This window comes from Bubalus bubalis, chromosome 7, assembly GCF_019923935.1.
Source record: "Bubalus bubalis isolate 160015118507 breed Murrah chromosome 7, NDDB_SH_1, whole genome shotgun sequence".
NCBI lineage: Eukaryota > Metazoa > Chordata > Mammalia > Artiodactyla > Bovidae > Bubalus > Bubalus bubalis.
Window position 1 is genome coordinate 504,958 of NC_059163.1, and position 26,426 is coordinate 531,383.

General features: G+C 58.7%; 1 protein-coding gene and 1 pseudogene across 6 annotated transcripts; both read right to left on the reverse strand.

Moving 5' to 3' along the window:
• Window positions 1-1,725: 1,725 nt before the first annotated feature.
• RNF212 (ring finger protein 212) lies at window positions 1,726-26,148 on the reverse strand. 6 transcript variants are annotated; one of them, XM_025290488.3, is made up of 13 exons: window positions 23,885-24,024; window positions 23,662-23,672; window positions 23,489-23,550; window positions 21,246-21,320; window positions 18,311-18,367; window positions 17,396-17,472; window positions 16,550-16,602; window positions 16,404-16,467; window positions 15,561-15,606; window positions 14,111-14,174; window positions 3,082-3,151; window positions 1,950-2,071; window positions 1,726-1,866 (listed from the first exon to the last, which is right to left on the reverse strand). In XM_025290488.3, the coding sequence occupies exons 1-13, from the start codon at window positions 24,007-24,009 to the stop codon at window positions 1,754-1,756; spliced, it is 939 nt and encodes a 312-aa protein (XP_025146273.3). In that variant the 5' UTR covers window positions 24,010-24,024; the 3' UTR covers window positions 1,726-1,753. The 6 variants fall into 6 exon arrangements, with proteins under 6 accessions (XP_025146273.3, XP_025146272.3, XP_025146275.3 ...); XM_025290487.3 differs by having other exon boundaries at window positions 16,359-16,467; XM_025290490.3 differs by lacking the exons at window positions 23,662-23,672; window positions 23,885-24,024 and adding an exon at window positions 25,887-26,148 and having other exon boundaries at window positions 16,359-16,467; window positions 17,396-17,454.
• On the reverse strand, window positions 6,884-9,295 carry LOC102407470 (annotated as a pseudogene).
• Window positions 26,149-26,426: the final 278 nt, after the last annotated feature.

Consider the following 26,426-nt stretch of genomic DNA (forward strand, 5'->3'; position numbering starts at 1 on the left):
TACTCTTCCTGAGCCATCTCGTGGCTGGGGCTCCACCCGCTGTCCGGCCTGTCTGAGCCCCTCCTCACAGGCCTGCGTGGCGCTGGCGTCTCCTGCCCCCACGTGTTCATTTCAGTCTCACATCTTGTTTTCCCTTAAAATGTAGATCTCCTTTAAAACTCACGAGCAGACACGCTTAACTCCCCTGGCCCTTGAAGGAGGGTCTGTGTGACACAGTCTTGTCCACACCAGGCCCTGCTGGGTTGGCCAAGCTCGGGCCCCACGCCAGAACCCTCCCCCCCTCCCCGAGGCCCGACTGCATGGAGGCTGCAGGAATGGAACGGCCTGGGGGGTAAGCTGTGGTCACACGGTCCCTGGGCTGCAGGTGTCCTCATGTGACACATGGGGCGAGTCGCACCTGACTCCACGTCCAGGGCGGGGTGAGGGCCCCACGTGGGCTGAGAGGGAAGGTCACACCTGACCCACATCCAGGGCGGGGTGAGGGCCCCACCTGGGCTGAGTGTGGCTACCACACCAGGCGGGCCCAGCTCTCCCTGAACATGGCCACCTCTAGGCCACTGGCCACCAGGCAGGACGGTGCAGGCCTGAGCTGCCAGGACACATGGGGCCCAAAGCAGGCCGAGGCCGTCGGCGCTGTGGCCTGCCCCTCACGCGGCCCCCGCCTGCCGGCCTGGGCTGACGCTGGTGCCGGCGCACCCCTGGACGGGAGGTCTGAACGGGAGCCTCGGGCGCTGGGCTGTGTGTTCTTTGTCCACAGCAGCGTGTGCACTACCGTTCAGATTTGTATTCAATTTTGCCTTTCCAATGAAGAGAACTGAAAAAGCAAAGTAGATGTGCTGGTGTTAGCGGTCAGCCAAGCGGAGAGGGCAGGAGGTACAAGCCTGATTAGACGCCCATGGGACTGAAACTCCAATGTGAAAAACACCAAAGGTAAAGAATAAACAACGCTAAAAACATGGCATCGGGGTTTTTCTCTGAAAAGGGAGACAAGGTGATGGAAGAGGGGAATTCAGAGCTGAGGACGGACGACCAGGCCCCAGACCCACGGAGCCAGGGCTCCACCTGCAGGAAGCCTAGAGGCGGCATCACAAGGGCTCCTCTGTGGCCGCCGCGTCCCCTCTGGTCCTGCCGCCCTCGCCCCTCGCCCCTCCTGCCGAGCCGTCCACCCTGGGACCTTCTGGCCTGCACAGCGCCCACATCCCCATCTGGGGTGTCGTGTTCACCCTGCAGGCGCGCGCCTAGGCACACTGGCTCGGTGCCACCTGTGCCCTCAGGAGCACTTTTGACGCCTGCAGCGTGGAGGCCAGAGCAAAGTGCTGCCTGCCATGCTCAGCTCCCCAGGGCGGAAGATCGCCTGCGCTTGGCCGCGGGCCTGACCCAGATGAGAGGATCTAGGGCTCTGGCGGCAGGTCTCAGCTAACTGTGACGTGAAGACTGTAGTTCTTTCTTTCCAGCCCACCATGTCCCAAGCCACCTGGGGCAAGGAGGGCGCACCTGGCCCACGGGAGGTCACATGCAAAGCCCACGGCTGGAGACAGACGAGCCGCACATGACAGGGCTCAGGAGCGGGTCCGACCCATGAGGCCACACTGCCAGCCTCATCCCTGAAGCGGCCTGGACCAGCCCACCGCCTCCCAGAAGCCTGTCGCAGTCCCCAGCAGGGAGGCGGGGGCTGGCTGCCTGTAAGGAGGTTCTACGGCATAAAGAGCAGACACGTCACACTGCTGCCCCAGAGAGCCCGAAGGCCATTTATTCACTCTCGTGGCCGAGTCGCTCTGTCAGGAAGAGGCAGGCTGGCGGCACGGACACCCAGACTAGGGTGAGCCTGCTGGCACTCATGTGCAAGCCCCCTGAGGCCTGCAGGTCCTGCAGAGAGAGACAGGGTTACTGCGAGGGGCTGCGGGGGCTCTCGGGGCCTGCACTCCGGCTGCTCCCTGGGCCCCACTTACCTGGACGCTGCCTCTGCATCAGCCCTGAGATGCTGATGGGCTGCCTGGGTGCTGCCCCTCTGCTCGCCGCAGGCACCAGGCTCTGCCTTGGCCACTCACAGGGCATCTGCAGGACCGGGATCCTAGCAGCAAATTTGATAGATAAAATCAGCAGTGCCTTTGACTCCATAGTCATTCGAGGGTCGGCTGCTTCTCAGTTTCCAAGGGCACACAGCCAGCCTGGGGCCACGGGTCCAGCGGGAGCAGCCCCCACACAGCGCCCAGCAGGCAGCCTCATGCGAGGCCCACTCTGGACTGTGGTGACCCTGGCAAGGCCCTAAGAACCACTGCTCACTCCTAGGGCCCAGAGCATCCACATGGGACTCCCAGGGTCCTCTGTGCTGATGCTAAAAAAGTCAAGTTACAGTCAGGGGACGTGGAGCAGGGGACAGCTGCCTAGGGGTCAGAGGGCACAGAACAGAGTGGGGCTGGCTGTCTGAGGGTCAGAGAGAGTGCAGCGGGGGGCTGGTTCCCTGGGGGTCAGAAGGCATGGAGTAGGGGGACCGACTCCCTGGGGGTCAAAGGGCATGGAGCTGAGGGCTGGCTCTCTGGGGGTCAGAGGGCATGGAGTAGGGTGAAGGTGGCCTCACGGAGGTTTGGGTTGCAGCCTGTGTTCAGGCAGGCGAGGGGATGGCTTTGACAGTCATGGGCAGGGGGCCAGGGGTCTGGACAGTGCTAAATGGCAAAGTGTAGACACGCTCTGGGTGAGGTATGAGAGGGAAGGAAGGGTCTGCTGTCTGCAGAGACTGCCTGGGCTCCCAGGGCTGAAGAGCCCCCGGGAAGGCGGCCTGCGCCTGGCACGGCTGCCCCTGCACATGGTGCTGCTGGGCTGGGCGCGCCATGGGCCTTTCCAGCTGGAGCCCCTCAGGGCAGTAGGGGCAGCACCCGCAGAGTGGCCACCTGCCTGTCAAGAGACCCTGCCGCCCCCGGGGTCCTGCAGCCAGGATGGCTCCTCCACGGTTTTCGTGATGGTGACCCATGTCGCCTTTCAGCTTCAAGAACGTGAAGCAGTGCCCATAGCACAGCCTCCCTCAGAGCCCGGGATGGTATGGGCAGGGTCCTGGTGCCCCCAGGAGCCAAGGGCAGGACCTACCTGGGAGACTGGGGCTCGCTGGAGCATCGGGGCGTCAGGCCAAGGTGCTGAGGGCGGTGGGCGATGCTGCCTGCAGTGAGAGGTCAGGGGGGCTGTGCCCATCGCCGCCCCCACCCAGGACCCCCTGAGCGCCCATCTTCTCACCCGAGCAGTCTGATGCCACTGCCCCCCACCCAGCTGCCCGCGGGTCCGTTTGGGAAGGATGCTCCTGTGTGCGGTGGCTCTCAGTCCACATCTGGACCCATGCCATCCTGAGGGCCACTGGCAGGGAGGCCCCTCTGGCTCCGAGGAGGGTGGTAGCCATAGGCAATGCCAGGCGCTTGGACCGCTGTGCGGTCTCCACCCAAGGCGCAGAGGCTTACCCTCCGACTTTTGCCGTTGACCCCTCCCGGCTAGTAAGAAGCTTCTGTTAAAGATGTAAATGGTCCCTGGTGTGCTTCAGGCACACAGGGGGCAAGTATGAAAAAACTGTTCTTTTCGAATACCTGAGTTCCCCTGCATCTCAGTTCTGGAGTTGCAACAGGAGGAAGCAGGAAAGAGGACACCAGCGTTGAGCTGAGGCTCCTCTGTGTTCCCTCACGTACCCCTTCTGTGACCAACCTGGATCAGAGAGGGTGAGTGCCTCTCCCAGCACGTGGCCTTGGAGGTCTTGTCTCTCTGCCGGGGGCAGTGTGCGCTGTGAAGACACAGCCCACTGCAGGTGGGAGACCCCCAGAACAGCTGACAGCCAAGATGAGCCATCTCAGCAGCTGTGTTCATCACGCCTGCTGTTTTGGGGGCTTTACAGGGTCTGACAACCTGGGGCCTTGCTGACAATGGAGGGACGGCACCCCCCCTCTCCACCAGGTGGGCTGGCTCTCAGAGGTGGGCCCGCTGTGCCCATGACCTGTGCGCACCTCTGACGTGAGAGCAGCCAGGCCAGGGCTGGCTCCTGTCTGCGGTGACACCCAGCCCAGACAAGTGGGGCAGCCTTGCCACCCGCCAGCCTGTGTGCCCAGCTGCCCCTCCAGGGCCAGCCCCCGCCCTGGCTCTGTCCCAGGCCTGCGGCCATGCCTTCCAAGAAGCCCTGCCTCCTGCTCCAGGGGACTGCAAGCCCGTCCGGCCCGCGGCGCCCCCGCTGCTGGCCTCCCAGGGAGGACCCTGTGTTCAGCGCTCACGCGCTCGAGCCCCGATGGCCAGCGGCAGCAGCTTCTCACCCGTGCTTTACAGGACTCTGTGGGGACGACTATTGTTAACACCGCCGAGAACCCCGAGGCCCTAGGAGCTCAACAACTCACGGGCTGTGTGGGCAGCGGTCTGAGCCCAGGAAGAGAGGCGCCAGGCCCACAGTTGGTGGTCTTTCGGGTCTTGCCTGAGAATCAGGGACCCCGGGGTCTCTGTCCTGAGGTGCCGACACGTGCTCAGCAGGCCGAGGCGGCGGCAGGGCCGGGCGGCACCGAGGGGCTGTCGCAGAGCCGGAGCTGCAGCCTGCCTGGAGGCTAGCGCCCCGCTGAGGACGTCCCCGGGTCAGGGCCAGGTTTCGGTTCAGGAACGCAGGGGGCGTAACTGAGGGCGTTTAGCAAGATTTCCTTTTGGAAGATTCAGATGGAAACCATATTGACACTTAAAGAGGGTACATCTCACTGCCAGGCACGTGGGGTGCTCGTGCCCATGACACCAGGACGGGGGTCCTCTGGACAAGGCCCTGGGCGCTGACAGCTGGGCGACTGAGACAGGCGAATGGCTGGCCTTGCACACAGGCTTGTGGAGGGGGACTGGGAAGGGGATCGAGCCACGGTCCCATGGCTTTGATTCTTCCAGGGGTGCTTGCCAAGAACTGATTTCAGCTGCCACGGAGCTGAAATCCGCGAGGAGACTGGACCATTCCAGGACACCGCCAAGGCAGCTGACAGCCTCGCACTCGGACACCCACTGCCACCAGGCTGGGGAGGGGGCTCCCTCGCCTGGGCCGTGAGGGTGGCTGGGACCCTGTGGCTTTGCATCTGGGGTCACGAGCAGGAGGAAAGGGCACGGCACCGTGGCCAGCACGCAGACCCCCAGACCAGCCACAGCCATCCCGGGAGAGTGGGGCAAGGCCTCAGGAGTTGCACCATTTTGAAAAGCCCTCCAAAATGAGCAAAGGGTGGAGAGTCCTCAGCAAAGAGAGTATTTCCTCACAAACGGGGACACGGGGACATGAGCACAGGGTTGATGGCGACTCCTGGTCAGAAACTCGAGGCCAGACAGCAGGACAACCCTGCCCGATGCCGCCAACTGAGACTCTGCCCAGGGAGCGCATCCTCAAGACAACGTTGTTCACAGGCAGCCAAAACCTCGGAGAGCTCACTGCTGGCCAAGCTGCCCCAGTGAAACTGCGCCTGGGTCGGAAGAGGGACACCACAGGCACGCGGCTCCACGGGGAAGGAGGCGGGTGCAGACGCCTGTGGAGCAGGCTTGACTCCTCTTGCCTCTAAGACAGTGAGCATTTCTAAAGGAAGCAGGAGAGCCGGACTGCGGGCTCTTGTCACCCGCGGCTCCACGTCATCAGAGCCTCTCAGATGGGGGGGAAACCACTTGATCGGAACTTGGTCGGGTGGCAAGAGAGGCTATGGCTCCCGAGGCACGAGAACCACAGGACGGTGTCCCCTGGTTGACTTGGCTCCACGTTGCCCTGCAGGCTCGGCTTCAGCCACAACCATCTCTGTTTCCCAGAGTCCCGAGGCGGGTGTCCCAGGCAGGGCACAGGCAGATCTGAGTCCTGGTGATCCGGCGGATCCCGGTTCCCACCTGCAGACGCGCCTTCAGGCTGTGTCCTCATGTGACCTCTTCCCACGTGTGCGTCTCCCAGGGAGGACACGGATCCAACGGGATTAGGTCCCACCCTCAGGGCCACACTGACCTCCAGAAAACCCCAGCTCCAAACATAGCCACAGCTTCAAGGGGACACAGTCCACAGCAGACGGCGCACTAAGAGCGGTGACCGCCTAAGGAGGCAGCTGAGGAGATCCGGATAAACACGGAGCCCCACACGGCAGACAGAGCGCAGCAGAGGCAGTCCAAACCCATTAGCAGCTGTGCTGACCCAGCAGACTGAACGCTCTACTCAGAGGCGGAGATCACGGGCATGACCCAACCACGCGTGTCCACGGGACACACACTTTAGGTCCAAAGACGCAAATGGGTGAAAGCAAAGGACAGAAAGATGCCTCCTGCATGCTGTACCCAATCCAAAATTCAACAAGGAAAATTCCACTGTCAAATAGCTCATTCCTCAGGTTCCAGTTTATGACAAAAGCGTAAGACTCATTCGCTGAAAATGGCAGCTCTTCAGGTCACTTAGGAACCAGGAAGTAGGTAGATCTGTCAGGTCTCATTGAGAGGGCAACCCCCAAACCACGAGCTCCCACAAAATCCCACAGGTGCAACCTGATCAGTGGATCTTAGGATTCATGTGGAAACGCACTGCACTTATTCTTCAGTCACTAAGTCGTGTCCAACTCTTTGTGACCCCATGAACTGCAGCACGCCAGGCTTCCCTGTCCTCCACTATCTCCCAGAGTTTGTAAAGAATCCGCCCTGGTTCAATTCCTGTGTTGGGAAGATCCCCTGGAGAAGGGATAGGCTACCCACTCCAATATTCTTGGGCTTCCCTTGTGGCTCAGCTGGTCAAGAATCCACCTGCAATGCGGGAGACCTGGGTTTGATCCCTGGGTTGGGAAGATCCCCTGGAGAAGGGAAAGGCTACCCACTCCAGTATTCTGGCCTGGAGAATTCCATGGATTCATGGGGTCGCGAAGAGTTGGCCACAATGGAGCAACTTTCACTTTCCCTTTCTTTCCAAGGAACATCTTTTTTTTTTTTTTTTTTTTAGCACAGTGTTTTATTCAAAAGCTTCTCAGCACCATCTAGTTGTCAGAAAGAATGAATGATATCCCCTTTTTGTGCCCACCCAACTCCCAATTCCAGAGGCAAAAGTTGAACCATTTGGCGAGAGCTCCCTCTAATGATTATAATTCAGATCATGATAAGGTTTTGGTTGTTCTCTCACCCACTTTCTCTAACCCTCTACTTAACCAAGACTCAAGTAGAGCCGTGTTCTCCACAGTTCAGAACAAATGGAAGGCATCATGTCAATTCTGATCAACCTCCCATTCCTGGGCTATTCGAGGCCATAGAATTACCTTGACAAAAACTGACTTCAGTGACTGCCACCTTGGAGGAGCAGAGATACTGTCAGGCAGCATGCAGTTCTGAGCTCTAATGTCGGGGCGCCGTCCCCCCACTCTGCTCCAGGAGCAAGGAGCAGTCGGTCTGCTTTCTCTCCACACACCTCAACTGCTCATCCTCTCCAGCCTATTAACACAGACACAGCACCAAACCGGTGTGACAGAGTTAAGACAGACAATTAGATCTGATTAAAATGCTAAGAGATCCGGAGCTGTTGGAGATGAGGAGAGTAAATAGTGTGACCTGAGCTTTCCCTTTTTTTCTTTAAGAATTTTTGTTTCAGCATAAAGCACACTTTCCCAAAGAGGTTCCTGGAGTAGAAATCCAAGAGTCTGTCCCATGGGAACACACAGTCACCTATGTCACTTTGGCTTCAGTCCCTGGATCTATCTTTTGCAGCTACTTCAGGTCCCACGGAAGAGGAAACGCTGGAGGCAGCATCACTTGGCCAAAGCGCCCACACGGCCCCAGGCTGGCAGGGCAGCGGGCTCCTGCTCTAGTGCAGCCGGCACCTCTTCAGGGACATGCTTCTTGCCCACCACCACTTCGCAGGAACTCAGAGAACCACTCATCCGTCTGCACAGGTAACCTTTGTGGCCACGGTCTTCACTCCAGGAATTTTCCACTCTCCATCTTATGAACGTGCCCTCCTGATCATCCTTTGCTGAGACAGCAGTGAAGGTCATGGCATGGGTCATGTGACTCGCCGAAAGTCAGCCTCTCAGCTTTACTCACGTTCTCAATGGAGACGCCGAACACCAACTCACGGTCACAGACGTTCACGTCATCGAGGCCCAGTTTGCCACTGATGGAGGCAGCAACCATCTTTTTCAAAACTCAACGGGCTGGTTGTTATAGAGGTTTTCTCCCTCCGACCATATTGCTTAAATAGTCCACTGTGTAAAGTTTGTTGTACTTGTGCTGAGGCCGAGGGTCCTTCACTAAACAAATCTTATCTTCCATATTGAACAGCGGCTTGACACGTTCCCTGTAAAACTTCAAGGATGTTATAGGGCCAGTCTTTTGATAGTTTTTATCTTTGTCTCGATACTTCCAGATGAATGTCTCTGGTGGATTACCCAAACAGATGCATACCACTCTGAATATCTCCTCCATCATGGAGTCCTGTGTGGCTGAGATTTCTTCTTTCGTTGCACCAGTGTGTCCCAGGTTCCGTAGTCGTATGCAGAATTCTCTCATCTTGTGATCCAGAATATCATTCGTCCTTCTGGTTGCCTCTGTGGTGTAAGTTTCAGGGAAGCACTTCTTAGGGATAACACCATATTTTTCAACAATACTGACAAGCATATCCCATTGTCCTCCATCATTGGCAGGATTCATAAGCAAATACTGCACCAGCCTACCATCCTCAGGCTCCTTTTTCTGAGCTGTGTCCACAAAAGCATTTAAGAAGAAATAACAGCATTCAACCTTGTCCCAGAAAAAGAGGTAAGACTGACTAAATTCAAATTCTTCAATATTGAATTTTGTCATGAATGGAAGTCTCATAACATTCAGACAAGAAAAGATCCAGCATCGCCCTCAATTCTTCTGGTCAGTGACAGGCTTGCCGTTCTGATGCACGGTGTGCTGGAACACATGCTGAGTACCCTGGACCCTGGCCCTCTTCAGACAGATGTCCAGCAGGTTGTGAGTGGTGCCGACATTCTGGGCCAGTACGAACTGAGCGTCGGAATTCAGTTTCTGAAGCAGAGCCGCTACCTTCTCCGAATTCAGTCCTGCTGGAATACCCGCTCTGTTCATGGCGCTGCCCAGCGGGGGAATGGTAGTTTCAGGGTTCTCAGGCTGGCACCAGGACAGCACAGCGCCTCGCAGGCTGGGCGGTCCGACCTGACTCTCACACCCGGAGCGCCAGCCAAGGAACATCTTTTAATGTCAGTTATACTTACCACCTGCAGTGATTTTCGAGCCCAACAAAATAAAATCTGCCATTGTTTCCATTGCCTCCCCATCTATCTGCCATGAAATAATGGGACCAGATGGCACGATCTTTGTTTTTTGAATGTTGAGTGAAGCCAGGTTTTTCACTCTCCTCGTTTACCCTCATCAAGTTTCTTTTCACTTTCTGCCATTCAGTTCAGTCGCTCAGTTGTGTCCGACTCTTTGCAACCCCATGAACAGCAGCATGCCAGGCCTCCCTGTCCATCACCAGCTCTCAGAGTCCACCCAAATCCCTGTCCGTTGAGTCGGTAATGCCATCCAACCATCTCATCTTCTGTCTTCCCCTTCTCCTCCCGCCTTCAATCTTTCCCAGCACCAGGGTCTTTTCCAATGAGTCAGCTCTTCGCATCAGGTGGCCAAAGTATTGGAGTTTCAGCTTCAGCATCAGTCCTTCCAATGAACACCCAGGACTGATCTCCTTTAGGATGGACTGGTTGGATCTCCTTGCAGTCCAAGGGACTCTCAAGAGTCTTTTCCAACAGCACAGTTCAAAAGCACCAATTCTTTGGCACGCAGCTTTCTTTATAGTCCAACTGTCACATCCATACATGACCACTGGGAAAACCATAGACCTGATAAGATGGACCTTTGTTGACAAAATAATGTCTCTGCTTTTCAATATGCTGTCTAGGTTGGTCATAAATTTCCTTCCAAGGAATAAGCGTCTTTTAATTTCATGGCTGCAATCACCATCTGCAGTGATTTTGGAGCCCCCAAAAATAAAGTCATCCACTGTTTCCCCATCTATCTGCCATGAAGTGATGGGGCCAGATGCCATGATTGTAAGTTTTCTGAATGTTGAGCTTTAAGCTTTTTCACTCTCCTGTTTCACTTTCATCAAGAGGCTCTTTAGTTCTTCTTCACTTTCTTCCATAAGAGTGGTGTCATCTGCATATCTGAGGTTATTGATATTTCTCCCAGCAATCTTGAGTCCAGCTTGTGCTTCTTCCAGCCCAGCGTTTCTCATGATGTACTCTGCATAGAAGTTAAATAAGCAGGGTGACAAGATACAGCCTTGACGTACCCCTTTTCCTATTTGGAACCAGTCTGTTGTTCCATGTCCAGTTCTAACTGTTGCTTCCTGACCTGCATACAGATTTCTCAAGAGGCAGGTCAGGTGGTCTGGTATTCCCATCTCTTTCAGAATTTTCCACAGTTTATTGTGATCCACACAATCAAAGGCTTTGGCATAGTCAATAAGGCAGAAATAGATGTTTTTCTGGAACTCTCTTGCTTTTTCCATGTTCCAGCAGATATTGGCAATTTGATCTCTGCTTCCTCTGCCTTTTCTAAAACCAGCTTGAACATCTGGAAGTTCATGGTTCACGTATTGCTGAAGCCTGGCTTGGGAGAATTTTGAGCATTACTTTACTAGCATGTGACATGAGTGCAATTGTGCAGTAGTTTGAGCATTCTTTGGCACTGTCTTTCTTTGGGATTGGAATGAAAACTGACCTTTTCCAGTCCTGTGGCCACTGCTGAGTTTTCCAAATTTGCTGGCATATTGAGTGCAGCATTTTCACAGCATCATCTTTCAGGATTTGAAATAGCTCAACTGGAATTATCACCTCCACTAGCTTTGTTCTAGTGATACTTCCTAAGGCCCACTTGACTTCACATTCCAGGATGTCTGGCTCTAGGTGAGTGATCACACCATCGTGATTATCTGGGTTGTGGAGATCTTTTTTGTACAGTTCTTCTGTGTATTCTTGCCACCTCTTCTTAACATCTTCTGCTTCTGTTAGGTCCCTACCATTTCTGTCCTGTATTGAGCCCACCTTTGCATGAAACGTTCCCTTGCTATGCTATGCTATGCCAAGTCACTTCAGTCGTGTCCGGCTCTGTGCGACCCCATAGACAGCAGCCCACCAGGATCCCCCGTCTCTGGGATTCTCCAGGCAAGAACACTGGAGCGGGCTGCCATTTCCTTCTCCAATGCATGAAAGTGAAAAGTGAAAGTGAAGTCGCTCAGTCGTGTCTGACTCTTAGCGACCCCATGGACTGCAGCCTAACAGGCTCCTCCGTCCATGGGATTCTCCAAGCAAGAGTACTTTTCTTGAAGAGATCTCTAGTCTTTCCCATTCTATTGTTTTCCTCTATTTCTTCGCATTGATCACTGAGGAAGTGATCTCTCCTTATCTCTTTATCTCCTTATCTCTCCTTGCTATTCTTTGGAACTCTGCATTCAAATGGGTTTCCTTTTCTCCTTTGCGTTTCGCTTCCATTCTTTTCACAGCTATTTGTAAGGCCTCCTCAGACAGCCATTTTGCTTTTTTTCCTTTTCTTCTTCTTGGGGATGGTCTTGATTCCTGTCTCCTGTACAATGTCACGGACCTCAGTCCATAGTTCATCAGGCACTCTGTCTATCAGATCTAGTCCCTTAAATCTGTTTCTCACCTCCACTGTATAGTCAGTATAGTTCTGCCATTAGGGTGGCATATCTAAGGTTATTGCTATTTCTCCCGGCAATCTTGATTTCAGCTTTTGCTTCATCCAGCCCGGCATTTCACATAATGTACTCTGCACAGAAGTTAAATAAGCAGGGTAACAATATACAGCCTTGATGTACTCCTTTCCCAATTTTGAGCCAGTCCATTGTTTTATGTCCAGTTCTGTTGCTTCTGGACTTGCATACAGGTTTCTCACGAGACAAGTAAGGTGGTCTGGCATTCCCATCTCTTGAAGAATTTTCCACAGTTTATTGTGATCCACACGGTCAAAGGCTTTGTGTTTTTCCTTTGATCCATAAGGTAGTTATAATTGTGTTTTCAAATATTTTATTCTTAGATTTTTTTTTTTCTGTTGCTGATTTCCAACTTAATTCCACTTTGGCCCCAAAAATACCCTCCGTGTAAACAGTCCTTCCCAAGTGTCAGGGCCTGTCTCACACCCCACTGCAAGGTCCTCTTCACAGAACGTCCAAGCTGACCTTGGGAAGCCCCTCTGCGCCCCGCCACTGCTGGGGACACAGTGCTTATCAGGTAAGTGCTGCTGACCTTAGTGTCACTTGCCTAGTAGTTCCATCAATCACCAACAGTGAACGTCCATATAAGGGCTGAAGGGATGATTCCTTTTAAAACTCTGTGGTTTTGGCCTGATGCACTTGCGGGCGTCTGCACTAACGACTATGTCTGACAAGCGGACTTGAACCGTCCAGAAGGGGCCCTGCCCTCTGGGTGCACGGGTACCTGCTGCGGGGAGGATGTTGCTCGCAGAGGCACCTGAGTTGTGTCTCAGCCTGTCTGCACCTGCGGGCACGAGGCGGGTCCCCCGCAGACAGCGTACAGCAGGCGCAGGTCTCTGCCCTGGCGGGCACTCACACCAGACACTGTCCAAGGCCGACGCTGCGTGTCCCCTTCACTGCTTGTCTCTGCCTCTGAGCAGGAGCGCGCGCTCCCGGAATGCGCTCGGCTCTTCCCGGCACCCGCCAGCCTTTGCTTCGGGCACCTTCGCCGCGGCCTGGTGTGCACACCTTCGTGAGCGCTGCGGTCCTGTCACCAGGAGGCTCCCCCGCTGCTGGTCGGTTTCTCGGCGTCATCCCGCGCGGGCTCACTCCTTTTACCCTGACCGCGTCTGCGCTGCCGCTGGAGCGCGTCTCGGGGGTTGGGGTCGCCTCTTACTGGCAGGCCGGCGGCTCAGCGCGGGATGGGAGGGGCCGGCGAGCGCCTGCTCCCGCTGCCGCCCAGCCGTCTGCTCTCCACCTCAGTGCTCTCCGCCCGTCGGCCTCTGTTGCCCTCTAAATGCCTTCTTAATGCTTCCATTCCTCCAGATTTAAAACGGTCCTTTCCCTTGTTTTTTAAAAACTGAAGTACAGTTTACTCGCAATGTTGTCTAGTTCTAAGCGTATGATGTGTGTCTCAGTTACACATTAATCTATTCTTTTCCGTTATGGACTCTGAAAGACACGGACAGAACAGAGGCCACAAGGTCTGGCTGTGACAGCGTGGGGAGCTGCGGTCACCATCCGCTGGACCCCGGGCTCCCAAGGGGAAGGTGCCCCTAGCAGCGGGCTTGGTGCCTTGGGCCTGCAGACACTGTTATGAGACCGACCCCTGCAGGGCAATGCCAAGGTGGGGGCCCAGAATGCCCACTGCCCAGAGGGAAGGCTGCCTCAGTCACCAACGGAACGGGTCAACAGGAAGCAGGCAGTGCTTGAGGACGGGGGAGAGGAGGCTTCACAGGGGCTGAGAGGTGCTGTGTCCACGGAACAAGCGGCTGGAACCCTGACCGGTGGACATGCCAGCTGCACAGGATGGAAGTGGGCAGGAGGCGAGGAAGTACCCAGGAGCGACTGACGGCCTGAGATCCCAGGAGAGCGCGGGCAGGGAGACAGGAAGGCGCAGCCCTGACCTGCACGCACGGTTTCCTTCTGAGGCTGGGCAGAAGGAAATCAAGCGCCAGCCAGGTGCTCAGGTGCCAGGGTGGCAGTGCAGAACACCTACACTTCAGGGGTGACGCTCAGGACCTCAGCCCCAGCGAGAGCACAGAAAACCAAGGGCAGAGATGCAACAGCCGTGGCGAGAGCGCCAAGGCGCTGAGGCTGGAGAGGAGTCAGCACTCGGCTCACGCGTGTGCGTTTCCACCACCACGACACTGAGGGAACTTCCAGAGAGGGACTGAGCGTGAGCCTGAGCCTGAGCCTGGTGCTCACGCTGACCCCAGGAAGGGCTGAGCGCTCACCCGCGGCCACGCTGACAGCCGCCAGGAGGCGCAGCGGCACTGGGACGTCTGTGCCCGGAGACAGGACAGCAGGGCCGGCGGCCCGGGCACGCTCAGCTGGGCCTGCAGGAGCGGCCTGCTTTGGGGCAGGGTAGGCCCTGCAGCGCCTGGGGTCTGGGCGAGGCGAGGCGTCTCCACTTACCCATGCGTCCGTCCCGAGGTGGGCTGAGCAGGGAGATCCTCGGGGGGCCAGTGGCGACCTCAGGCTGCCTCGTAAAGAGAAAACAACCGCTGACGCTCCAGACTGGCTCAGGAGCAGAGACTGTCCCTGTTTGCTAAGAACACAGATCCTCAGTCACATCTCCCTGACACACGTCAACGCTGTGTGCGAGAGCACGGCCGCTGGCGGCTTTGCGCCTGCAGCCCCGGGGCCCAGGTGGTGAGCGGATGAAGGCTCCACTGGCGACTTCAAGGATCTCACGAGAGGAAAAGTAAACGAAGCTCTTGGCTGACATTAGGAATTTGAAAATCCTGAGTAATCCTCACTTTGGGAGCGTCTTGTCACCTTGAAATCCAGATGCTGACAGATGCTGGCAGGCGGCGGTGAGGGCAGGCCCGCTCTGCACTGCGCACCCGCCAGGCGGGGCCCCACCCCACCCCGATGCCCCGAGCCCTCCCACTGTGCGGTGGGGCCTGGTGGGGGGCACACAGCTGGTGGGGGCCAGGAGCCTGAGCCTGGCACTACTGCTGCTGCCCACCAGCCACCACCCCCGGTGCCCCCACTGCACCCTCGCCCCGCTCCCGTGCCTGGCACCACAGGGCTCCTTCGCTCCACCATCACGCGGTGAGCGCCAGCTGTTGGCGGCCTCAGTCCAGGGCCCCCTCTGCCAACGCCCCCACCCCAGCCTCACCTCTGCTGGCAGGATGACAGCCTCAGAGGGACCCCCAACACTGCAAGTGGGGTCGCACTGCCCAGCAACCCAGTGTCCACCCACAGGAGCACCTCCCCGCCTCTGGGCTCCAGCCCCCGCCCACCCAGCGCAGGTTGACACCTCGCAGAGCCCGAGAGGAGGACCGCTCCCTGCATCCGCGGGACAGCCAGGCTGGCTCCGCATGACCCTCGCTCACCACCGAGGCTGTGGTGTGGCTGGCTGTGACCAGGCCCCTCCTCACGGCTTTCCCGCGGCCGCTGTGCTCAGAGCCCCTCCGATTTGGCCCCTCCGGGGCCCTCTGGCCTGTCCTGCACTTGGTGCCCCGTGTCCGGCACAGGCAGACTCTGAGAAGTCAGTCACAGCACGGGGACAAAACTGCTCCTGTCAGGCAGAATCTGAGCGTCGTCTCTCCTCACAGGCCAGGGCCCTCTGTTCGCGGGAGGGTCCATGACGGTACACAGGAAGACTTTGCAGGCGCAGGGCATCCAGTGGGCACTGCCGCTGCCCAGGCTGGAGGGGGCGTGAGCGCAGCAGCAGCAGGAACTGAGGTGTCACGAGGCCACCAGGCCAGCGACAGAGGGGGCCTCCCCCCAGGCCTCTCCTTGGAGCCGCCTGGCGACCGGCCGCCTCTGCACGGGGGCCGTGGGACAGCTATCTACGCCGGGAAATGCCACGCATGCCAAGTGCCTGGGACCACACGCGTGATGTCAGTGCACTCACCTTTCTCCTCGGAGAGGGCATGAGGTCAGCTTCCATGGACTCTACCCTGTCACACAGACAGCGAGCCAGTCACGGGCTGACTGCACTAAAGTAACAGAAACACGTATGCACGCACATGCGCAGATGTGCACACACGAGCCCCTGCAGGCCCCCTCCCTACAGCTGCTCAGCACTCCCAGAGTGTGGTGATCACAGCCCCACCCAGGCCAGCAAAGCCCATAAAGCAGACACACTTGCCCACGGACACAGAGGCACCCGTGGTGTGGCTGGAATGGGCCTCCTGTCTCCAGCCCCTGTCCTTCCCGGGAACGTCGTCCCCTCTGGGCTCCTCCTCGCCACCTGCACCGTCCCAGGGCTCCTCCACCTCCTGCCGGACGTCCGGGGCGGGACCACTGTCTCTGTCCACCCCATAGCCTGGCCCACGTGTTTCACGTGTGTAGTGCTTGGCCACGCCCACTCCCTAATTAAGCTGCTCCAGGCTGGTGGGGACAGGGCCAGGCCTTCCCGCAGGTGCACAGGGCAGCTGGGAGGAGGGCCTTGCTCCCTACTTTCTGAAGAGCCGGGGACGGGGGTGTGGCCTGCCGGGCATGGCCAGGGCACCCCATCAGCCTTGCTGCCCACGGGCCCAAGTGCAAACTTCCAAGAAAAACACTCCACCGGGGGCTCTAGGTCCCAGAGGCTGCCACCGGCCCAGCCCACCCAGCCCTCCCATCCCAGTCCGGGAAGGGCCCAGCCCGGTCGCGTGGCCACCCCGCCCACCCCTCTGCTTGGGGATGGGAGTGAGCGGCGAGGGGGCACCTGTGCCCAGTGCCTGCGCTGGGGGCGGGGGCTGAGGGTGCAGACCTCTCAGAGGCTGACGAGCCGCGGGGCTGGAACACAGGAGGTCCGCTCGGCTTTGCTGAGGGCGCTGCGACGAGAGGCCCAGTGCTGGAGCCACAGGCGCACCGGCCCCTCCGCCACCTCCCCCTTCCAGGCCTCACTCCACTTACTTGAAGCTGTAGTGTTTCCTGTGCTGAAAGCTGTTTGCTGTGACGACCTCACCCTAAACAGATGGAGAAAAGGCATTATTGAGTCGCAAACGTTTACATCCAGCTAATTCCTTCCAACCTGAAGTAAGGAAAACAGAAATGATGCATTTCTCCCTGATACGCCCTGGCCCCTCCTCACCTCGGGAACCTGCATGGGCCTGGTCCACCCCAGAGGGGTTCCCCTGAGTCCCCAGAACCCACAGCAGGCAGCGCCGAGAACACAGTGTTTGCTTGCTTGCCTGCTAAGTCGCTTCAGTCATGTCTGACTCTGTGCGACCCCACAGACGGCAGCCCACCAGGCTCCTCCGTCCATGGGATTTTCCAGGCAAGAGTACTGGAGTGGGGTGCCATCGCCTTCTCCACAAGAACACAGTGGGCGCTCCCTAGAAGTCTGCTGAGCAGGACCGGCTGCTGGGCCCAGCTCCAAAAGGACACTCGTGCCTGCTTCCAGGTGACCCCGTGAAACAAGTTGGGTGCTGGTGTGTGGGGTGGACAAGCGTCCACGGTCCCCGAGACAGAGCCAGAAGCAGACACACCACTGGGGCAGGTGGGAAGACCTGGGCAAGCGTGGTCTGGGGTGAGGGTGCCAGCTGTGGAGGCGGGGGGCACAGGTCCCTCCTGGAGGGAGACGCAAGCCACACCAGTGCAAGCGGAGTGAAGTGGTCAGCAGGGGGGCCTGGCCCAGAACCCACCATGCCAGAAACACCCCACCTGGAGACCGAGGCAAACAGGCAGACTTGAATCTGGAGACACCAGGCCTTCCCACCCGCCGCGCGCCCCTCCCCGCCACGCGCCCCCAGGACTCACCTCTGCAGCTGCTCCACCCGCAGCGTCGACTTCCTGAGGGACTCCTCCAACTGAGAAATCTGAACACAATCGAGTGACTTCCCGTTACCACACAGGCCAGGTGACAGTTTGGAGGGAACAAGAGAATTCTCAAGTTCTTAAACCAGGAATCAGAATGCAAGTGACATGGCCGTGGCCCTTGCACTTTTTCTAAGAATTTGTACCAAATCCATTTCACTTTTACTTTTCACTTTCATGCACTGGAGAAGGAAATGGCAGCCCACTCCAACGTTCTTGCCTGGAAAATCCCAGGGACGGGGGAGCCTGGTGGGCTGCCGTCTCTGAGGTCACACAGGGTCACGTATGACTGAAGCGACTCAGCAGCAGCAGCAGGTCACCAGGTGTGTCGGAAACCAGCTCTAGGAATCTCTCCAGGAAGTGCAAAGCCCAGCCCAGCACCGCTCCAAACCAAACCGCAGAGCGCCCGTCAGGCAGAGCGCCTCCCGATGCCCACCCCCTGCTCCTCTCCACCCACACAGCCCAATAGGAGGCTTCAACCCAAGTCACAGCTGAAGCTCCACATCTGTTTTCACTAAAGCTTTACTTTCCTTCTTTAGAGTTTCAAAACCAAGTGAGGAGGATGCTTTGGGGATAAGCAAATGGGCACTAAACCTCCTTTTGTGAAGATCGGCCAGAACAACTTTATGCTCACATTTATGAAAAAGCACCACAGAAACCGTGGGGTGACCATGGGTCCGTACTGATGCCCAAGGTGGAGGTGAAACCACGGTTGGGTCCCCAGGTGGCTGCATGGCTGATCTCAGAGAGGAACTGTGCAGCGGGCTGAGCGTTTGCAGGCAGACACCACCCAGTGGCCCATGCCAGGACGGGGTAACACAGCCACCTCGCTCCCTGTGGCCTGCTGACTGGAGTTACCTTTTCTCCATAGAAGGCTAACAGTCTCCTTCTGTGCTTTTCTTGAAATTCTGAGATCTGAGAAGACAACCTGTATCAGCTGCTGCAGAGGCTGAGGCCAGGGGCTTCCCAAAGCCCCGGCTCCTCCCCAGACACTGCCCCCCTACTGCCCAGCAGCCAGAGCAGAAGCCAGCAGACCCCAGGCTCAGTGGGCAGCCGTGGCCGGGCGAGCTCCACCCAGAAGTGGTGAGTGCCACAGGTTTCATATGAAGACCACGTGGGCGTGATGGCTGCTCTGCCTCCCTTCCACGTGGCTTCAGTGGTGCTCAGGACTTAGGACAGGACACAACCCACATAGGCCAGTCACCACGTGCCGTCCGTCAGGTAGCAGCCACTGGATCACAGTAGCCCCCCGACCGGGACTTTGCTGGGCAGGGATGCCACCAGGCCGGCTGGCAGGGCCACACTGCTCTGAGAGCCCAGTGACCTTTACTAGCCAGCCGGTCAAGGCCAACGGTGCCTGAAACCAGCACCACCCTTGGTCACCTATTCTGAGCCCCAACCTCCATGTCTATGGAGCAGAGCCTGGACTGTTCCTGGAGGCGCCGACAGATGTTAGGAGAGAATGACTGACACACTTGTGGGAGGGGAGAGCTGTTCGTTCATGTATTTATCTGGATGTGCCGAGTCTTGGTTGTGGCATGCAGGGTTCTTCCATCCTTATAGGATGCAAAATCCACAGTGACAGCATGCGGGGTCTAGTTCCCTGAGCAGGGATCGAAGCCGGGCCCCTGCACTGGGATCGCAGAGTCTTAGCCCCTGGACCACCAGGGAAGGCCCCAGAGAGAGATATTCTGCAACCTTGGGGTTTTCACATGACACGCACCCTCCTGAAACACTGAACTGAACTGTTTGGGCCTAATCCTTGTTGTCATCTCTGCACAGCTGAGAGACAGCGGAGACAGTACTGAGCAAGCTGGTTGAGGAAACATCATGTAAAACGCCCCCCAGTCACTCCCTGCCGCCAGGGCTCTGCCCCCAGGCGTGCACATGGCAGGGCATGCTCCCAGGGCTCACTAGTCTGGTCCAGATGGAGGGACGACGTCCTTCTGTGCAAACAGGCTGACCACCTTGGAGCGGGGGAAGCCGCAGGTGGAGGGCAAACACCCTGCCGGAGCCCCTGCCGTTCTGGCTGCTGCCTCATCAGAGGGGTTCAGAGCCCTTGCCGTCGGGGACCCAGCCCATGGGACAAGGGATGTGCGTCCCCACCCACAGGAGGGGCAGTGGACACAGGCTCTGCCTGGAGTGCCGCCCGTGGAGAGGCTGCTGCGAGCGCGCCCAGGGCTGCCACTGCAGGGGTCCTCACAGCCCCCGAGGCCCCGTCCCAGGAAGGCTCCGGATCACACCGATGGTCCTTACTTCCGCTGCCCCCGCCAGGGCCCTCGCAGGCAGGCACCCAGTCCTCACTCGTCAGCCCGGGACTGTTCCTGCCTCTCCCTCTACCTCTCCCGGGTGGGACCGGAGGTGAGGGCCATGCCCCTGGGAGGGATCTGAACAGGTCTAAAGCTGCCTTCCTGTCACCGAAGCAAGACAAGGTGACAGTCACCTCTCTCAGCTCACTTCTCCCGAGGGTCCCAAGCTCAGGGCAAGAGAGATCGATGTCCGAAGCTGACCTCTGAACGCGTGCCTTGGAGCAGGGCCCAAATTGAGGAGCAGCACCGCTTCTGGGTGTGGCCCCGGGCTCCTGCTCAGCAGCGTCTGGGAGCCAGTCACGGGGAACCCCACCCGAGGCACTGGGCCCAGCAAGGCCCATGGGCAGGCCACTTCCAAGGGGGACCTTGGTGAGGACAAGCATGCAGGGCTCCATGATTCAGACGCATCAGGACAGGTGAGGCCACAGCAGGAACAGGGCCATGGGCAAAGCTGACCGTGGGCAAGAGGCTGGGCAGGGGGTGGTCCCTGACCATCAGGTGGCAGCACCCCACTGCGGGCAAGGGCTTAGGGTGTGCTCGGGTGCAGCCACGCACCACCTGCCCTGGGTGGGGGCCAGCCTCTGGGACTCAGTGTTGGCCTGACCGACAAACATAACAAAAAAGGGCTTCAGCCTCCAGCTGGAGTGAGACAGGAGGGAGACTCGATGACACTCGCCCAAAGTCTGCAGGCCGCGCCCAACAGCAGCCCAGCCTGGGACTCGAAGGAGCCGCGGAGGAGCTGACCATGGCCATGCCGCCCTGGAGCCTGGGACGGTGGGAGGACGTGTGTCCTCAGGCCAGGTTATGGTCTGGGAGCAGCACAGGCTGAGGGTGTCTGTGCTGAGGGGTGAGGAGGGGACGCGCAGGCACGAGGGGTCAGGACAGGATGCGCAGGCACGAGGGGTCAGGAGAGGGCGTGCAGGCATGAGGAGGGGTCACGAGAGGGTGCACAGGCACGAGAGATCAGGAGAGGACGCACAGGCATGAGAGGTCAGGAGAGGACGTGCGGGCACGAGGAGGGGTCAGGAGAGGACGCGCGGGCACGAGGAGGGGTCAGGAGAGGACGCGCGGGCACGAGGAGGGGTCAGGAGAGGACGCGCAGGCACGAGGAGGGGTCAGGAGAGGATGCACGGGCACGAGGAGGGGTCAGGAGAGGACGCGCGGGCACGAGGAGGGGTCAGGAGAGGACGTGCGGGCACGAGGAGGGGTCAGGAGAGGACGTGCGGGCACGAGGAGGGGTCAGGGAGGGTGTCAGGAGACACAGCGTGAAAAGGCAGCCCCCTGCCCAGTGTCTGGACGCCCCCAGCCCACTTTCCAGACCCAGAGCTGCGGCCCAGCCCTCCATCTCCTAGGCAGCATGGGCGTCCTGACCAAGCAGCCGCTGTGTCTCATGCCCTCAGACACGGGAGCAGTGCCCAGCCTTCCCACAGTGGGGGCGGGCGCAGACTGGGCTCCCACCCCACCTCCAGGGCCTGGGGACTTACCTGGGAGGTCTCCTTGGCGTACTTCATGCACAGGCTATCTACGCCCATGAAGAGCGCCTGGATGTTGGGGTCCGTCTGAAAGAGAAAAGGCTGCTTCTGCCGACACTGCCTCCAGGGTCCAGAGGGCCATGTGCTTCAGGGCCGAGACCGGCCAGGACACCATCACAGCGGCTTCCGGGGCCCCGAGGACGCCATGGTGCGGGCAAGGGGCAGCGCCACCTCCTAGGGGACCAAGGGCTGCTGACCAAGGGTGGTGCTGAGGAGTTTCGGGCGGCTGGGGTTGGGGCAGCCGGGCGCAAAGGAAACGGTGGAATCAGAAGCAGGAAGAGCAACCAGCACAATCTCTAACTCTCACAAGTATGTGTTGAGCTACTTTGGCGTAAATGTGACAAAAGAGGGTGCATGAACTGGCACCTGCCCACTGGCACACCTCCTGCAGGCACGCCTGCCTCTCCTCTCCCCCGTGCCAGCACCAGAGACACAGGGGTGTGGACAAGGACACACACGGGCCCATCCCCGCTGGAGTGACAGTCATGCTGCACTCGGGGAGAGAGGCCCGCAGAAGCCAGGAAACACCCGAAGGGCCAGGGCCCCAGGAGCTGCTGGAGGACCTTGTGGCGGGGAGGGGGTGGCCGCTTCATTGGAGAGGGGGGCAGCTGATTTGCGGGTGGGGGCAGCTACAGGGGAAGCGGCCCCAGACTCCGCTCAGAGCAGGGGCTGGGAAGGGCGCCGGCAGGGCAGGGGACCTGCTGCAGGCACTCGAGTACACGCGAGCCCCCGACTCGGACTTCCACCCGAGACCCTGGACAGCACCCAACACCCCGAGCCCCGTACTTCGAAGGAAACAAGACAGAAGGCTGCCCCCACCTCCAAGGGCCCCGGTGAGCTCTACACGGCAGGCAGGGACCCCAGTGATGGAGACCAGACTGACGCCCACAGAGGACCAGGCCCCACAAGGAGACCTTCCCAGGCCCTGGGGCAGGCAAGGGCGTCAGTGCTGACCTGCCACGGCCCAGGGCTTCCTTGAGGGGAACAGGGATGGGGACCCCCAGTGGCACAGAAGGGGCGACTGCACGCCCCACGCACGGAGGAGGAAATATTAACAGAAAAAGTCTGAGTGTCATTTCATTTAATCTTTTCAACAATGCAATGAGGGCCCCAGAGTAGATGGGAAAGAGACTTCCAGGAGCCCACAGCTAGGACAAGAATCTGCTCTGGGTCTGCTAGACTCCAGAGCTGGGCTCAAGCTAAGACACGCTGGTCACTCCCTAGAAGTTTATACAGGAGAACAGTTCCTCCAAGTGTGGACCGTGGGATATTAATATGTGTTCCTTGAAAAAGGGTTCTGTTGCAAACGCATTTAGGAAGCACTCAGTGGAGGAGGTTTAACGAAGTGATGCCCTCTATTTTGAAGGCAGTGTGGTGGCTAAGAGCCCTGGCTGGCTTTGGAATCAGTCAGACTTGGGTTCTCAATGCCCCTGTGTCTCTCTCTTTTTTTTGTTTGTGATGGTTAGGGAGACACCCTCCCACCCCATCAGGCCTCACTTTCCCCCACTTCTAGGAATTTATGCTCCAGAAATATTCTTACAAGTATGCAGAACTATGGTAAAAAAAGAAAAAATGTTCATTTTAAGACTGAAATAGTAAAAAACTGAAAAAAACGAAAGGTTTTTTCCTATCACGCCAGGAAGTCATTTTCAGAGAATGTGGGTGTATACACTTTAGAACATCAACTGGGAAACACCACTTTGTTAGAATCCCACCGACACCCAGAGCAGGACCCACACTCCTGGCTGTTGTCCTTGGGAAGCAGGAGTTGGAGACTTTCACATTCTGTTATGGTTTTCTGTTATGTTTGAGGTTTGAAGTAATTTTATGTTTGTAATCAGAAAAAGAACTTTTCCAGATTAAACATTAGATCAAATACACATCTTGGAACCTAAACTTGAAGGGATCAACTTTACTCCCTCGACCCTCTTAACTAGAATGGACCCCAGGGAGACCAACCCCACCACCATGAGGAGCTGCAGGAGCCGGCACCCCGCGACCGTCCCCAGCAGCGCTCAGGCTCTGGTGAGGAGACAGCTGTGTGAGGTATTCAGAACCACTAGTGGATCTGCACGATCTCCCAGCACACCAAGCAAATCAACAAAAGTTGTAGATACCACAACTGAGTAAAAATTGAACGTCATACTTAAAAAGAATCACTGGTTAATATTAACATACTATAGACTTCAACTTACATGTTTTGAAAGTAGAACTGTACGACAAGCAACTTTACAAATCAAGCATTCATCCCTTTTACCTACAAAAGAAAGCAAACTTTATTATGGTGAATAGTGCCTTTAAACACATATAAATGCAGACCTTAAATTATAGTACTTCTTTTAAAAGTATACAGGATTATAGGACTTACCGTGGACAAGCCTGGGGCATACACATAGTTGAAAAGAATTACACAGTGACAATTTGTTTTTTCTTATTTTCTAAATATGCTCCAAAACAGTGGCCATACAGATCTACAACACTTAAACTTAGATCAGCCCATATTATTTCCCACAAGCATATTTTATAGGAATAAAATGGGGATAACTTAGCTGAAAATTTTAAGCACTACAAAATGAAAGCTCCCCCCCCACCTGACAGTTCCAGGGTTTTGCTCTGCCCCTCGGCCTTGGCAGCAGGGCTCCTGCGAGGGCCAGGCCCCACTGGGAGCTGAGAGCCCAGGCGGTTCAACCCCTGGCCACCCTGCCTCCCCGCCCATGCTCAGCCTCCTCCCACCCACTCCCCCCTGCCCCTCCTCCACCGCCTGGCCCTGGACCCCAAAGCGGTCCCTCCTCAGCCCCCTCGCTGCCAGCTCCTCTGTGGCCCTGCCCAGTCCTCACAGCCTCTGATCTCGGTTTCTCCACCAGGCACCTCGGAGGCCAGGTGTCCACACCTGACTGGCCCAGGTCCTCCTAGGCAGCATCAATGGCCAAATCCCAGGGCTTCCCCTCCACAGTCATCGCCTGAGAAAGAGGCCCCATTAGGCGTGCCTCTCTCCCCCTGCCCACACCAGGGCTGATGGGCTCGGCCCCCTTCCTGTGTCCTGGGGGGATGCTTCCCCTTCCCCACCCCAGGCCTAGTCTTCCAAAGGAGGGCTCCCCTCCTCTCCCACCCACTGCCTCCGAGAGGACTCCTGCCCTCCCACAGACCCCCTTAGCTCCACCCCAGCCCTCCCTCTCTCCTCCCAGCACCCAGCCAACCCCTCTTTCCTCTCCGCAGGGCACTTAGGCAGGTAATCCTCACACTAAGGCCGGTGCCCTGACTGCCCTGGGAGGCCTGGTTTGACATTTTGGCGGTCTCTCCCCACCCCAGCCTCCTCCTGGCCTCACCCAGCTTCTTTAGGAAATGCTCTTGCCAAGGTGAGAACAGGCTTGTGTGTCTCCTGCCTCCCGCCCCGCCCCCCACAGCACTCCACTGTCTGGACCACCAGACCCTTGTGTGCTCACAATCCTTTGGAGTCTCCCTGCACGGCTGTCCCCGGCACCTCTGTTCCACACGTGAGGTCCTGAGCCTCAGCTCCAACCTGCTGGCACTCTGGATGGCCAGGGGAGCCGCAGCCCCAATCCGGCCAGCTGCTGCCCAGACTCAAGTCTGCCCAACGTGAGCCCTGCTTCTGTCCAGCCCTGGTGGCTGTTCTGCTCGGACACGGCTCCCTGTGCTGGGCTCTGCTTCCTCCCGGAGCGCTGCCTGCCCCCCGTCCTGCGTCCTCCGGCTGCCAGGATCCAGACTCGGCCAGCCCACCTGGGCATGCGCCTCTGCCGCCCCAACCCCGGAACCTGCGAGCCCAGCACCCGCGCGCCTGTGGCACCACCACGGCGTCGAGACGGAGCCTGGAGGAGCCCGAGGGTCGGCGGCGAGCTGGGAAACGCGCCAGGCCGGAGCAGGCGGGCTGGGGAAGGGGCGCGAGGGGCAGGCGTGCACCGAGCGTCCTGAAGGGAGAGGTCCAGACAGGGCCCGCGCGGGGAGGACTGTGGGGTGAGCCTGGCACCGGCTGGACCCCCGCTCACGGCTGCCCAAGCTGCTGGGCGCCATCTCCTCCAGAGGGTCTGGGGGCGAGGGGGGTGACGTTCTGATTCTTGATCTGTGAGCTGGTGTCACCGGTCAGTCACTCTGAGAACTCCCTGCGTTGCCATTTAGGCCTTTTTTCCTGCCTGAGCTCTCCAGGTCAATAAACACACTTCCGAAACAGAAAACGTCTGTCAAGGTGGCGCCACAGGCGCGGGTGCTGGGCTCGCAGGTCCTGGGGTGGGGGCAGATGAGCTCGCGGCCCGCCCGGGGTGCCCCTCCGCTTGCTTCGGGCCTCACACCCACCGTGTCCTCTGGAGACCGCTCTGCACCCGCCTCCCCGCTTCCCGCCCCGCGCCCGTCGGGCTGCGAGCGGCGGGTGGCGCTGAGGTGCGGGCCCCGCGCTGCCCACTGTGCCGGCGGCCCCGCTGCCGCAGCCCAGGGTCGTCCGAGCCGCGACCCCGGGCCTCTCGGCCGGAGCCCCGGCCCTCGTGCCCCAGCCCTCCCCCAAGAAGCTCGCCTCGGGGCGCCTCCTCAGGGCGCCGCCGCCCAGGGGCCCGGGGGCCGCCAGCGCGCCCGCCCCGCCCTGACCTTTGCGCAGGCAGGCGTCACAGTACACGTGGCCGCAGTTGGTCAGGCTGAAGCACGACGTCGCCTGGGGCGGCTGGAAGCAGCGGTTACAGAACACCCAGCTGGCCATGTCTGCACCAGGGCCGAGCCGCCGCCGTCGCGCGAGAGCCGCGCGAGACCTCCGCGAGAGCCACGCGAGACCTGCGCGAGAACCACGCGAGACCAGCGCGCGGGATCTGAGCCCGGCCCGAGGCCGTGACTCCGCGCCTGCGCGCCAGAGTCTGCCGCTCCCGCCAACAGGCGCCCGTAAGGTACCGAAGCAGGAAGGGACGGGGTGAGGGTTACGCTTTGCCGCCTGCGGGTTGTCTCAGCCAGATGTCAGGGAGGAGGAACGTTTAGGCGTTCCGGCCGCACTCACTCCAGCGCTGCAGCGCGTGGTACTCCCGGACCCGTGTGGACCCCCGGGCGGCGCCGAGGTGGGTGCGCCGAGGCTGCCGAGTCTCAGGGACCCTCCCGGGGCCGCGGCCCCACAGGAGGCAGTGCCCGGGCGAAGGGTGGAGG